Consider the following 14885-nt stretch of genomic DNA (forward strand, 5'->3'; position numbering starts at 1 on the left):
ACCTCACTGATACACAAAACAACTACGCAACACACTAACCAACACACCAACTGTACGCTAAACGTCACAAATCTCGAACATCTCAAAACTCTCACTCGATCACTCGCTCTGTCTCGCTGCCGTTTACATCACCTGGGCTGAGGCAGTCCAAAAATCCCACTTTGTTCAATCAAGTGTTTTTCGGATATTCTGCCACCCCAACCATTTGATACAAAGGAAACTCTCCCTGGTGTGACACCAGTTTATTTTTTTTATTTTTTATTTTTTATTTTTTTCCTCTGCCTGTCCCATTTGGTTCTTTAGCCATCAGAATTGTTGTCTGAAGACCAACAAGGATACCCAATGGATTTACTTTGCCAAATGGATCATCGTGGCATTGCCGTATTGGTCCATTTGGTCGATCTTTGTTTTTATTATTTATTATATTTTATTTTCAGATGTTACAGACGGGACAGACATGAGTGAGGGATAGGAAAGGGAGAAAGAAAGAGGAAGGAAAGGAAAAACAGAAGGGGAGAGGGACAGTGAGAAAGGGGGGGAGAAAAAAATAAAAATCTCCTGGATCACCTGTTGAGAGAAAAATAGAAAACAAGCAAAAAAAACAAAAAAAAAAACAAAGCAACATACTAAACACAACACCATCGCATTAATCTAGCTAAGTGTAAACAGCAGTAAATACTAAATATTCAATGTTGTTGTGCAGCACGCAGGACAGATGTGCTTCGAAGTAGCAGCCAAGAAAGGTGTAATTTGGGGTGTGACACCAGTCTAATGTTTCATTGTATAACAATGTTTGTAATCAGAGTATGTTTCTGACCTCACTTTCACATCTTTAGGTTTTCAATGAAGTATTCAAAGCAGCCAATAATACAGGCACATCTGCGAAGAACATCTCAATAACAAACAGGAAAGAAAGGGAAATACAGCAAAAATACTTAATCAGTTCTAAATTCATTGAACTAAGATTAAGTGATAGATAGCTCTTCTCTAAACAGGGATATTTGTTCCTGTGTAAGGGACACTCCAAGCTTTGACCTGCCAGCATCTTTGCTTTAGTGAGAAAAAGAACCCATGTTGTTCATCAAAGGGAGTGAAGCAGCCAGCACATTTGATTTCTGGTAATTAGACGTTGTAAACTAAAACTTGAGAGAACAACAGAAGCTCATATAACCCATCGTAAATAAGGAAAAATTCCAAAAGTTAATGAGCCCCTAATTACTGGCAGTGTTTACATGTATGTGCAAATAATCCTATTGTTATTATTATATAAAGAGATTTTATCAAAGATGAATTCACCAGCTGTCCAGCTTGTAATGTAAATAAGGAACAGGAGAGATAAGATGAACAGAACTAGCTGACACAAGCTCGCTCTCTTGTTCTGGTGCTTCTGTCATCACTGTTAGAATTAAAACAATCTATCAGGTTTAAACAACAACATGTCAGGGAAATAAATAAGGAACTCACACACACACACACACACACTTTTTAATCTTTGCAACCATCATACTTTACTCATCTTACCTGTTTTGTTTATAGAGGAAGAACCGTTGTGCTGAACTGATCAAGAATGACAACATGATGAGGTGGTGTGTTTGAAATGCTCTATACTCTGTTGTCCTTTCACTTTCTTTCAGCTTTCATTTTCACTAAAGTCTTTTTCTGGATCACTTTATAGGAATAGGGGCCCACTGGTTGTTTTTGTGAGTGAAAGCACTCAATAAACCACAAAAAATCATATTGTAAGGTTTCTTAATATCACTTTAGTAAGACTTCCCAATAACCATCATAAATGAATTGTAAATTATAGCACACTGTTGGAAAGAAATAGGAACTCCTAATTGTTACTACAGGGATATGAATCTGAGGAGCACTGCTTACAGAAGTACAACCAGTGAGCATGTTTGATGTTCATGTCTCTGACAAAACTATAAGAAAAGTATTCTATGAGGATGGCATGAAGTCCATCAGTGTGTTCACAGACCAGTGACCAGCAGTGAGAACACCTGAACCTGCTGTTATCTTTGAAGAGAAAGGCACAAAAAGCAGGTCTGACAAGTTTTGGATCCCATCTTTGATGCAACCATCTGTTTGGTATCATATTTCTGAAAGTAATTAGGAGGAACTGAGTGATTGCGCTACAAAAATCTGCACGCTACTCTTATCTGAATCTTATTCCACTAACTTCTTCAAGTATGTTTTAAAACAAACAAAGATAACAACATGAATGTGTACAAAACATAGTACTATTGTATTGTGCACATTAAATTATGCATCTAATGTCAGTGTCACTGATTATTTATATAATATGAAAGGGAGCAAATAATATACACAGTGTTTTTATAGCATGTCATGCAGAATTACACATTATTTTTTTACTCTTTGTAGTTTTGCCTCACTGCACCACAACAGTTAACTAAACAATCAAGATCTGAAGTGCAGAATATTACTTTAATTCAGCTGAAGTATTGCAGTAACTGTTAATTACAGCAGTCTTTACACACAGTCAACCAGTTTCAGCAGCTCACTAACAATACGTTTTGTTGACTCTTAGTTGAAGTACATAATGTTTGTACATTATTGTATATTTTATGTCTACTTATATGAGTTTTTGTAGCAGAAATATTAATCATTTGTACATCATATATATTTATAATGGTAAATGGCCTGTATTTGTATAGTGCTTTACTTAGTCCCCAAAGTGCTTTAAACTAGTCATCCACCCATTCACACACTGGTGATGGCAGCTACATTGTAGCCACAGCCACCCTGGGGCGCACTGACAGAGGCGAGGCTGCCGGACACTGGCGCCACCGGGCCCTCTGACCACCACCAGTAGGCAACGGGTGAAGTGTCTTGCGCAAGGACACAACGACCGAGACTGTCGGAGCCGGGGCTCGAACCAGCAACCTTCCGATTACAAGAAAGAAACTGCCAAGTCTTGAGCCACGATTGCCCCGTAATAACAGAGCAGCTAATAGAACTATAACAATTATTATTATGATCATATGAAATTTTATGTATTAGTAAATATTTGTTTATGAATTTTGCTAGTTTTCTTTTCCAGGATGTCCAGGATTTTCCAGGATTTACAAGTCATATAAGATGTGGTGTTTTTTTGTGGTCTGTAATGTGATTGAGTATAACACTGCACTAAACTCACCTTTTAACACCAGTATAAAGCATCCACACACAAACGCACACACACAGTAGAGAACAATCAGCAACTGCTTCTGTCTTTAATTACAAATGTCACAATTTGCAGAAACACCAGTTTTAATACCAGTAATACCAGTTTTATCATTAACAACTGTCAGATTTAATATGATTTCCAAAGAGACAAAAATCTCAGTTTAGTGTTTTGTGTTTGCATTAAACCTGATTTAACAAACACAATGAAAAAGTGTGACAAAACGATTCTTGTCAGAGTTTACAAGTCAAGTGTTCAGTTAGCTTTGATTTAGAAGCAGCACAGTATGAAAGAGAAGTTTTTCACATACAGAACATTTAATACCAGAGACAGACGCTGACTAACATGCTACAGTTCATCTTTATTATTTTCTAGTTGTGTTAGTGTTGCCATCACACTGCGTAGTTTGTCTTCATTGTCATTGATTTCTGCAGCTGTTGTCTCAAAGTACTTATTCATGTACTCCTTGCTGGCTCCAATGAAAGTCTTTAGGTCATCCATTAAATCCAACACTGGTGTAAGCAGTGATGGAAAAATTTTCATTGACTTTATAAGTTCGAACATAGGATCCATGAGACGTTTAACATCATCAAGAATAACTGGAACATAGGCTCTGTCTAAATTATTTTCAGCCTGGAAGACAAAAATAAACCAAATTAATGTAACAAAATATACAAAAATAAGTAACTATGTGCAAAAAGACTTGTATAATGGAAAATTATGTTTGGTTTTAGTTGTTATAGCAATACATATTTTTCTGTTAGCAGTCTGTCAATATCCATGTCCACAACATCGTTGACAGACTCACCTTCCTTCTCGCTGTTTCCTTTTGTAAAGTTTCAACGTTTCTCTTCAGCTCCTCCTGCAAAACCAGAAAGAACGTCAACAAACACGCGCGTGAAACATGTAACTGACAAAATGAGCATTTCAAAAGTAAAGAGGAAAGCTTAACCATTAATCGGTCTGTAAAAGTGTTTAATTAGAAATTAAATTCTCTATTAAAACAACAACAAAAAAAGAAAATTAATAACCAGTTTACCAGTTCGTCCTTGTTTATCAGTGCACTTGAAAGATGGAGCACACACAGCAGAGTCAAAATCATAACTAAGCCTTTGGCAGTTGTGACCAGTGTTGGTCAAGTTACTTGAAAAAAGTAATCAGTAACTAATTACTGATTACTCCCCCCAAAAAGTAATCCCGTTACTTTACTGATTACTTATTTTCAAAAGTAATTAATTACTTAGTTACTTAGTTACTTAGTTACTTTTTAAAAACACGATTTACAACCTGAAGAGGTGATAAAGTGATAGATCTTTCAGCCCAATTCTACTTTTTCTACATAATCCATCATACAAAATGTAATCAAATGGAAAAGTCTCTTTTTCTAACTTGTTTTATCAGTTTTAATCTTTTAACTTTATGCATCAAGCAAAACATTTAATTATATGCAACATTCTCTGACTTGAATAAATTAGTTTAACATTTAAACCTATTTTCTACACATTCCAGCACATAAAATAAAATATTTTTTGTGTTTTCACTCACTCTTTCAAACAGATGCAAGTAAAACACAGCAGAAAATAAATAAAGTCAAAGACTCAGCGGTCCTTTTGCTCTATTTTCACCTGTAAAGCAGGAGCAGGGTAGGCGGAGGGTTACCCTGGTGTAGGTGTGCTGCGGTCAGTTGAAGAATCCGTGCGAGTGTCTCTGTGAGTTTCCCATCACGTCGTAGCTACTCGGTGCTTGCTCGGAAGTTTAGGGGTTTTTTTCGCTGTAAAAAGAAGTTTTCTTCCCACGCACGATGGACGCTAATGTTTTTGTCACTTTTTATGGAATCAAACTCAAAGTAAGGTCAGTACTTCCACACTTTAAACGCTGCACGCTCATACTCTCTCCCGCACTCGATATATTATCCATTGTTGATCTGCACACAGCTGCTGTCACCAACGTCGCACTTGCTTACGTCACTGTCATGAGACATTCTCGCAAAAAAAATCACGGTTTTAGTAACGCAGTAACGCAGCGTTCCTACGGGAAAGTAACGGTAATCTAATTACCGATTTTGCAATAGTAATCCCTTACTTTACTCGTTACTTGAAAAAAGTAATCAGATTACAGTAACGCGTTACAAGTAACGCGTTACTGCCCATCTCTGGTTGTGACACCACTCATGGTCAACTGTGCTGCTGCCATCAAAGTTTCTGAAACACATTAAAAAGTATCAATAAAGTTTTAAAGAAATAAAGATTTCCAAAGAAATGCACAAAGAGAACTTTCTAAGTTTAAGTAGAGATGTTGCATGAAAATCTGCCTGCAATATTTCTTAATGCTACAATGTTGCTGTTCTTACCTGCCAGTGAAAAACGAACTGATGAATGCTGACAGGAAGGACTGACACACAAACTCACACACAGAGTGGCCCCTCCTCTATGACACGGCTCAGCTGTGGGTGTGTCAAAGTACTTCTTTCATTTCAATTCCGAAAAGTCACGTTCTGCATTACATGAAAATATCAACTTCATTTACAGGAACTACTGTGACCTTGAAAGACATTCCACAGTGAACAAAACGAAACAGAAACTTGCAGAAATATTCAGAATTTGCATGTGGGTTGATGGGTTCATACTAGCTGTCTGCCATCCTGTAACAGATAGCTTGTATTGTCATAGTCATAGTTACGCACATAATTCCTTCATTTTCTGTTTCATCACTAGGGATGGGTATCGAAAACCGGTTCTTGTTGAAAACCGGTTCCCACTGTTTCAATTCCTTGGAATCGTTTGCCATTTTTGCAAACGATTCCCTTATCGATTCCAGTCGCCCCGAATGACGTCACCACGTTGCGGAGCGTCATTTACCTGGCAGGAAACACGGCGCCTAAGCAGCTCAAACGCTCAAAAGTTTGGTTATACTTTACGAGAACGGATGACAACAGGGCAACTTGCAATACTTGCAAAGTAGATATTTCATTTAAGGGAGGAAACACTACGACTATGCAAAAGCATTTGCTCACAAAACACGCGATGACCTTAAATGAATGTCGTGTTTTTAATTCCGCCAACCCAGCAGCAGCGGTAACGTTTGCACGTCCTCTCCCGTTAATGCGGCAGGTAAATAATCAACTAACAGTGCATATTATGTTAGCGCGATCTGCCTTATTACAAAACCTGCCATTACTGTGCATTTAGGCGACCATGATGAGAGAGACAGACAGAGTCTGGCTCAGATGCTGGCAGTTCTCGCTGCAGTCTACCGGTAGCGTCTCCTTTCAGGCCAGGATAGACGAATGTCACAGAGCAGTGACTAAGTTTGTGGTAAAAGGTTTGCACCCATTTGCCACAGCAGACGCCCCCGATTTTTGGTAAGTGAATGTGTTTAATTGTAGGCAGGGACATTACTGGATATTCTTGTGTAATTGCTACAGAATAATTTATGTTATACTTTGTTATACTACAGAAGAATATTTATTTTCTTATTTTACATTTACAATTTTTTTTCCTGGGGACCCTGTGACACCCCATGGAAGAGCCGAAGGCTGTGGATCTCTTAAGATCTCACTGCTGGGTTTGTTACTCTTAAATTTCTATCTTGTTCAAAGAGAAGATATAAAACAAAGTTCTAAGCTAATCGACTTTTGTGTTCTCCTTTTTTAAAAAGAATCGATAAGAGAATCGATAAAGAATCGAATCTTTAAACAGAATCGAAATATCAATACCCATCTCTATTCATCACTGTGAAAAGGCCTCAAACACCTAGTTAAAAATGTTATAAATTAAAAATTGGTCTAATACAGACAACTTCTATTTCAGTATAAACTGACACGTCAGTGGTTTAACATTTGTATCTGTGAGTGTATGTTCAGACGTTCGGACTGCAGACATTACAGCATGTTTTGATCTCATTAAAAGATCTGTCTTAAAATGATTGGTGCAAATACTTCAAATTGTTTTAGGGACAAACAGCTACAATAAATACAGTTTAAATACTCACCAATACTAATGGGCCTTTGCATTGAGAATCGGAGACAACTGCTTTCCACAGGGAGAGTATCAGACATAAGGAAGGATAACTCTTTATTGTCATCGCACAATCATATTTCGTACAATTGTACAACAAAATTGGCACTAAGCACAACTAAACTAAACACAACACAACGCAGTAAAGTGGATTTTTAAAAATTCCCAAGAAAGCTATGAGCAAAAAAGGTATTGGCTTAATAAATGAAACAATGCACAATATTGCCCCAGAAAGTCCAAGGAGGTAGCCAATCAGGTCAACTGTTAGTATTGATGAGGGCTATTGCTCTTGTTGTAAAATCTGTACTTGAGTTTGTTTGTCCGCGACCTCAGCAGCCTGAATCTCCTGCCAGAGTGCAGCAGCTTAACCACTCGGTGTCCTGGGTGTGAGAAATCTTGTAGCTATCTTGAGACAGCGAGTGCTGTACAGGTCCTTCACGGAGGGAAGAGGATGTCTGATGATTTTTTTGAGCCATATTAATGACCCTTTGAAGTGGCTTTTTGTGTGCCATGCTGCAGCTGGAGAACCACACAGAGTTGCAGGATGTCAGCATGCGTTTAATGGAGCAACGGTAGAAGATGATCAGTCTGTAAATCTGTAAAATATGAAAATTATGTGTCAGATTTGAGGTCGTTTCGGGAGTACATCCAGGATTCATTTTCCTACTTAAATGTGAAAATAAACAAATATTCAATCTGTTGGTGAAGCATGAAAGAAATAAAGTGATTCTTTACATGTTCGTGTAAAGTAGCTGGAAGTCATGTGACTTCAGACACAGTAAATTTGGGCAAATATAAATTTAAACATCCAATTCTAGCATATAATTCTGGTGGTGACATATTCAAATAACTTCTACTTACATATAGTTGTTTGAACTGATGCTCTCTGAATCTGCAGATGTTTGGAAATGGGTTCAAGAGACTTACCCAACTTTTGTAAATCTAAAATTCTCCTTCTTACATCTTTACTGGGTTTCTTTGACTTTATGATTGTTATAAGCACTGTTCAATCTGATTACTGTTGTCAAAGAAAGTTTCTTTATGCTGGCGAGGAGAAACTACTACATGAGGTCAATCATGACCACTAACAAGAAATTATAAGACCTTGGCTTCGTCTAGTTAAACCCCATCACAGCGTAATGGAATCTCAACAGTGATAAGAATTTGGACAGGAACCCCCAGATAAAGGTTTGGAGGTTTGGACCAGCGTGTGGTGAAGTTGGGGAGGGGGTGGGTTACATAAATGGGAGTCTAAAAGGCAGAATAACACAGAGAGATTTAAAGCTCCCAGAGTGAAGGCTGGTTGCCTCAGAGAAGTTGAGCAAGAAGCTGATTAGAACAGAGCAGTAATGTCAGCATTGAGTTTGACAAACATGATATAACATGTGGACAGCATCAGAAACAATGTAATTGTCATGACCCTGTGCCTTCTCAGCTGACTCTGTCATGACGACTCCAGCCCCTGGTTCAGACACCTGCAAGCAATCGTCTCATCACCACGCTCACTTCTCAAGGCGGCTGCCGAGAACGCTTCTTCGCTGGATTATTGTGTAACACTCGTCAGTGTCATTGCAAGTCTGAGCTTTTCCACGAGTTACTTGTGTGCCCACGCAACTTACCTGCACCTGGTGTCTGTGTGTAAATAAATTGTGAAACTTTAGAGACGGTCTGCCTCCGAGTCTCTCCTAAGCCTGACAGTAATATTATATCAAAACTCATCCAGTTAGTGCATCTACCTTTATATTCAAATTTAGCTGTAATGTTTAGACAGAAGTGCTAACCAGTTTTAAAATTATTGAAATGCAAAAGAAGTTATTTTACACACTAGAAGGAGAAAGCAGACTCAGTGTCATGGGCGATTGTGGCTCAAGAGTTGGGAGTTCGCCTTGTAATCGGAAGGTTGCCGGTTCGAGCCCCGGCTCGGACAGTCTCGGTCGTTGTGTCCTTGGGCAAGACACTTCACCCGTTGCCTACTGGTGGTGGTCAGAGGGCCCGGTGGCGCCAGTGTCCGGCAGCCTCGCCTCTGTCAGTGCGCCCCAGGGTGGCTGTGGCTACAATGTAGCTTGCCATCACCAGTGTGTGAATGTGTGTGTGAATGGGTGGATGACTGGATATGTAAAGCGCTTTGGGGTCCTTAGGGACTAGTAAAGCGCTATATAAATACAGGCCATTTACCATTTACCATGTGTGGGCTGTGTGCAGGCTGGAGTGGTGGTAAGGAGGACCCAAAAGTACTAATTAACAAAAACAGAAAACTGGCTAAACTGGGAATACAGAAACTAAACTGGCAAGAAGATGGAGATCACAACACAAACAAAGGAGAACTCAGGGCCTAAATACACAGAGGGAGCAATCAGGGAATGGGAAACAGGAGGGAAACACAGCTGGGACAAATCAGGGCTAACGAGACAAGGGAAGCAAAACCAGATACATTAACATGAGACATGGAGTTTCAAAGTAAAACAGGAAACATAACATGGAGACGTGGACTTGACACGGGGACACAGCAGACGGGAAAAGAGCAACTACACAGAACAGAAACCAGAAGGCAGAACTCTGACAAAGAAACCAAAAGACTAGAAATGATAAATAATCTCAAAATCAAAGTTCAATAATAATGTAAACTCAAAACTCTGGGTCAATGACGAAGGTCTAACACTCAGCTCTCATATGTGAGTTTGTGTATCTGAATAAGACCCCAGCTTACAAATCCAACAACTTCTTAAAGTTGCACTTTATATGTTTAAAACTAAAACTTAACTCTGAAGTAAAAGAAAATGTAAAGTTAATGCTACTTTTTAATTAAATGTACAAATGAAACTGAAAAGTTAGATTTTGTTGTACACAAAGAAAATGATGACACGGTGGAGAAGTTTCCTTGAATCGTATCTGTTTGATTTAAAACAGTGTAACAAAATGACACTGTGGGGCTGTACAAAGGTAAAATAGCAGGGAAGTGAGTAAATAAATAGATAAAAATAAAACGAAGAAATACATTAATTATCCAAATACTTAGAAAAAACATTATGACTGCCACATCTCTGTTGTAAGTGGGCAGGATGGTACAGTTTCTACAAGCAGCATCAGCTCTGATTTCTTGTTTTTACTTTAGGGTTTGACAAAGAAAACTCAAGAACATTTTTTCACATGATACATTTATTTAGATAACATACAAATGTATAATGTTTAAACATATAATTGATTAACAGTAATGAATCACTGATCAATATCAGGAAAGCAAAAGACATTCTCTGTTTACTACAACATTGTGCCAAATTAATTTAATGTTCTCTATTTTTGCAGCAAACTCATCTTCTTGTATATGAAAGTTCTCACATTCTTCAACATGTGCGAACAGATGTTAACGATTGGGCTATCGGGCGATAATCTCTTCACCATTTCCAGCTGACGAGTGCTTTGGTCATACATTTCCTCAAAACCTGATGTTGCTATTCTGTACATATATTTTGCCTGAATGAGAAAAATAAAAGTTTTAGCAGAATCACTAAATCAAATCACTAATTATCCGATCACTAAAGGTATGCTGATGTTATTGGAGTCTTTTGTTAGAATTAAACACTTTCTCAGCCAAAATGTGAGTAACTTGGAGACTGACTAACTCACCTTTAGCCTTTGTTCTTCTTGTATTGCTTTCTGCAGGGTTTCCTTGAATAGTTTCTGAAAATTTCCCAGAAAGAAGGAGAGCATAGTGAGTGTGACAGCCGGTTGAAGAATACATTGAAAACCACAAAGGTTAAGGAAACATTAGCATTTACCAGTTGCTCCTTGTCATTCAGTGAACTTGAGAGATCAAACAGTTTTGTGATTGTTTCCTGTCTATATTTGTCTTCTGCCTGATGGGGAAAAAGTAGCACATTTAAATTTACTAGATTATTCTGCATCCTGTACACTGCAGTTACTATACTTTCAGTATATCACTATAGACAGTTCAATGTAAAATGCACTCATTAAGTAAATACACACAGCAGATTTTACAAACTAATTTGGAGCCTGAGTGACCCACCTTCCAACTTTCTGCGTCTTTTATCGCTGTTTTCATCTGCTCAAGCATCTATAGTCCATTTCAAATAAAGAAAAAAATAACAGCAGTTAATGAGCTTGTAATTGTACATGTACACAGAAGTGTGTAATTGTTGTATCATAAAAGGGAAATCAGAAAGAATGAGATCACCAGTTGGCCCTGAGGATACAGGGAACTTGCGACTGAAACGAGACACAGCAGAGAGAAGATGAGAAATAAGCCTCTGGCACCGGCTGGTCCCCGGGTTCTGGAAAAATCTGCTGCTGCCATCGCTTGTAAAAGTGGAACAAGTGCTCAACTTGAGAAAAAGTTGAGAAAACAGAGAAATTTGGAGTAAATAAGGAACAATTGTGCTAATTAAAAATTTTTTTATTACATATATACGTATATCTATCTATCTATCTATCTATCTATCTATCTATCTATATATATAGATATATAGATATATATATGTCTTCTTACCTGCTGTGTGAATTTAGGAAGAGCTGCTGTACCGTACAGGCGAAGAATGAAAACATAATGAGATAACATGCTGCAAATGCTTTGTATGCAATGTGACTTAACTCAGCCCACCTCTCACACGTGTGAGCAGCCCTTTCACTTTTGTTTTTGTCTTTTGTTTTTGTCTAGTCTGCTTTATAGGAATAGAAGCCCATCATTTATTGTTAGGACATAACATGACAAAACACGTTTTTCTACTTCAAGCTCTTCCCTTGAGTGTTTAATAAGTGCCAGTAAAGTTTGGATTATATTACCTATTTGAGCCATTTCCTTTAATTAAAAATTACAATTAAAATCCAAGCAGATAAAAAGCTATAATGAATATATTCTGATGGCACTTTTTGTAATAGAGGTGTCAGTACTGATAACTGAGTCTGTTCTCTGGTGAAATGATAGTTCAGTCAGTTTAAAATTGTGAATTCATGTATTTTAGCAACTAAACAGGGGAGTGCAGATCTGCAAAAATGTCTTTATCAGCTGGTCATTTTCCACTGTTACTTTTAGACAAATGGGTTCGATGCACATAACAGACCTTTATCAAATCACCATTTGAAACCAACATCTTTGTATGCATGAATATATGGGTTAATCGGTAGTACATAACAAATACCAAGTATGATACACATAAAAACAATTGCACAGTTATAGCAATAATACATAGAAAAAGCAGATCTGACAAGTTATGGAATGTTTCAATGATTATTATCTTGTTAGTATCATGTTTCTGTAAGTAGACAGGGAGAACTGTGTGGTGCCAACTTATATTTGTTTTCTTTTGGTACAGTACGACTCAGTAACTCTCAACTTGCTATACTAGTTACATCTAATTCTTTCAGTTTAAGGGAAGAAAGAAAATAGTATATAGTATGCTTTTATAAAGCATGTCTGCTATATGCATTCGAATGATAGAAGATGAGGAAAGAGTAAAAATAAAAAAGTACACACAGAGCAATTAGTATGATATAATTTATTTCAACTAGGACAATTATTTAGGGCTAGCCCTCATTGTTGTTGTTCAGAATTCGAAGTTAAATAGAAGGGGGAAAATAACAGACGATCCAAGACACAAATACAAGGGAACACATAGATAACATATGGCTGTCATTTCTCTTACAGAAAACCACTCAGTCCATTCATATTTAATAATTCTTATTCTTATTATTTGTTTCATATTATTATTTATTTTAAAGACATTATACAGTAAGTTTTAAAGTTTATTCCATTGACTTTTAGGATGATTTTCATGTTTTCCACTTTTGTTTCCCCATTTTCACCATTTTTCTTCTTCCTCTCCGCCTATTGTGATGCTGGTTCTCACAATAAAGCGTCTGAAACTATTTACTACGTCCATCATTGCAGGAAAATCATCAAAAAATGATGATGTCTTTATTAGTTCTTCCAAAGATTGAAGAAACTGTAGTTTTTCATCAAGTTCACTTGCTTGTTTCTTCTTGTATTCTGCCTGAAGAAGAAAACAACATTTATTTTTAGAAAAAGTCTAATTTACCTCTACAGTCAGACCGAGTCACAGTTCTCTTAGTGTGCACTGTATCACATCACTGCAAATGCACTGATACGCAGTTGTTGTTTCCTGCATCACCAAATTTGACTGATAACATGCAATAGACATGAAACTAACCAAACGAACTTCCGTCCGGCTGCTTTTGCTTTTTCTGATTTCCTAAGTTGATCTAAGAAACGCTTCTGAATTTTTTGAAATTTGCAAAAACAGGATGCATCAGTTCAAACTGTGATTTGCTTATAATGACTTACATAGTGTCTGTAGTTTTACATTTGCAAATAAGTACCTTCAGCAACAATTAATTCAGCAGTGACTTTGTTCTTACTTTTGTCAGTGAATTTGTGACATAAACCAGGGACAGCAGAAAGATGAGGATTAAAACGTTGGTGTTTCTGACACCAGCCAGTCCTCTGCTTCTGAACGCTGCTGCTGCCATCACTGTGGAAATAAAAATAGCTTTTGAGCTTGAGAGAAAATGAAAGAAAATAAAAGAAATGAACAAATAAAGAATCAAATCTATGTTTCCTCTTGTTATGTTATTAATATATTATAGAAAATCTCTTAAGTATAAACCATCATATGGTGTAGTTTTGCTGATCTTACCTGTCTGCTGAAAGGACAAAGAGCTGTTTCACTGTACAGGTGTAGACTGAAAACACAAGGGAATCACACGCTACATACTTAATGTTGTCCTGGTGTAATTTCCCTCTGGTCTGTGAGCTGCTCTTTCACTTTCATTTCACAGGTGTGATATGATCTACTTTACAGGAACTGAGGCCCATCCCTATGACTTTAAACAGTCCAAGAACATTCCACATATTTAAGCTTTATCAAGATCCATGGCAGCAGGTGGCAGAAAAAGAACGTGAATGTGGTTAAGGACTGCAACTCAGTGTCATTTCAAGACAAACTCTTGACCATTTGTGTATACGAACAGGATAAAATAGATAGCTTTAATAAATAGCTTTTCTGGGACTATTTCACAAACTGCCCTGAGACTGGGCTTGGTTAACACATTAACTACGTTTAAAGACAAAGTTCCTAAAAACTCTGTTTTTAGGACACTGGAACAGCATATAGAAATGAAGCAGAAGTCAATCCAGTGTTAGAGCCAGCACCAAGTTTGTTAAATATGACACCAGTCCATAGTCCAGTTTTGTAATAATTCAAATTTTAGATTTTTAATTTAATATTCATTTAATATTTTTCAGATAATAAGTAGTATATCTTAACAATAATGTGGACATTACAGAGGACTGAGCAATATACGCAATAAACTGTTGTCTTTTCCACTTTTTGGTCATTTTTTCTTGCTGAGCCTAAGCAAGCACATGCCTGTAAGTAGTTGCTATCCTTTGTTTTAAGCTTTCCCGCAATAATTTTGTGTAAGAGTTCAGAGTTTTGTGTGAAAAACGGCTGCGATGCTAACACGTTAGCCCGTCTAGGGGATTTCTTATGTAACATTAGCATTAAGCTAACCGCTAATTACTTGGAGCAAATTAATCAGTGAAGGTGTCAGGATATGTTGATGTGTGATGTAAATGGTAGCATGGCTCAGTGGTAGCATGGTAGCATGGCCCAAGCATGGCTCAGTGTTTGATATTGAGTAAAAAGTCA

General features: G+C 37.3%; 2 protein-coding genes and 1 long non-coding RNA gene across 4 annotated transcripts in view; all 3 read right to left on the reverse strand.

Moving 5' to 3' along the window:
* Window positions 1-3207: 3207 nt before the first annotated feature.
* Window positions 3208-4307, reverse strand: LOC146715009 (uncharacterized). Its single transcript, XM_085452773.1, has 3 exons — window positions 4227-4307; window positions 3996-4049; window positions 3208-3820 (listed from the first exon to the last, which is right to left on the reverse strand). The coding sequence occupies exons 1-3, from the start codon at window positions 4287-4289 to the stop codon at window positions 3536-3538; spliced, it is 402 nt and encodes a 133-aa protein (XP_085308899.1). The 5' UTR covers window positions 4290-4307; the 3' UTR covers window positions 3208-3535.
* Window positions 4308-10171: 5864 nt separating this feature from the next.
* Window positions 10172-14885, reverse strand: part of LOC146715010 (uncharacterized) — a 92082-nt gene continuing 87368 nt past the window's right edge. Inside the window, exons 1-6 of one of the 2 annotated variants that reach the window (XM_085451368.1) lie at window positions 11708-11759; window positions 11396-11543; window positions 11228-11275; window positions 10980-11057; window positions 10828-10881; window positions 10172-10674 (exon numbers count right to left, since the gene is read on the reverse strand). In XM_085451368.1, the coding sequence (XP_085307494.1) occupies window positions 10495-10674; window positions 10828-10881; window positions 10980-11057; window positions 11228-11275; window positions 11396-11515 (480 nt within the window). In that variant the 5' untranslated portion in view covers window positions 11516-11543; window positions 11708-11759 and the 3' untranslated portion in view covers window positions 10172-10494. Of the gene's footprint in view, window positions 10675-10827; window positions 10882-10979; window positions 11058-11227; window positions 11276-11395; window positions 11544-11707; window positions 11760-14885 lie in introns of those variants that run through there. The other variant, XM_085451369.1, reaches the window with a different exon arrangement.
* Window positions 12708-13952, reverse strand: LOC146715011 (uncharacterized). The gene is made up of 3 exons (XR_014919320.1): window positions 13872-13952; window positions 13594-13706; window positions 12708-13208 (listed from the first exon to the last, which is right to left on the reverse strand). It is a non-coding gene; the product is annotated as an uncharacterized LOC146715011 (long non-coding RNA).

This window comes from Copadichromis virginalis, linkage group LG3 (genome assembly GCF_057382275.1).
Source record: "Copadichromis virginalis isolate Kocher_CV1m ecotype Utaka linkage group LG3, C_Virginalis_male_GT1.1, whole genome shotgun sequence".
NCBI classification, from domain to species: Eukaryota; Metazoa; Chordata; class Actinopteri; order Cichliformes; family Cichlidae; genus Copadichromis; species Copadichromis virginalis.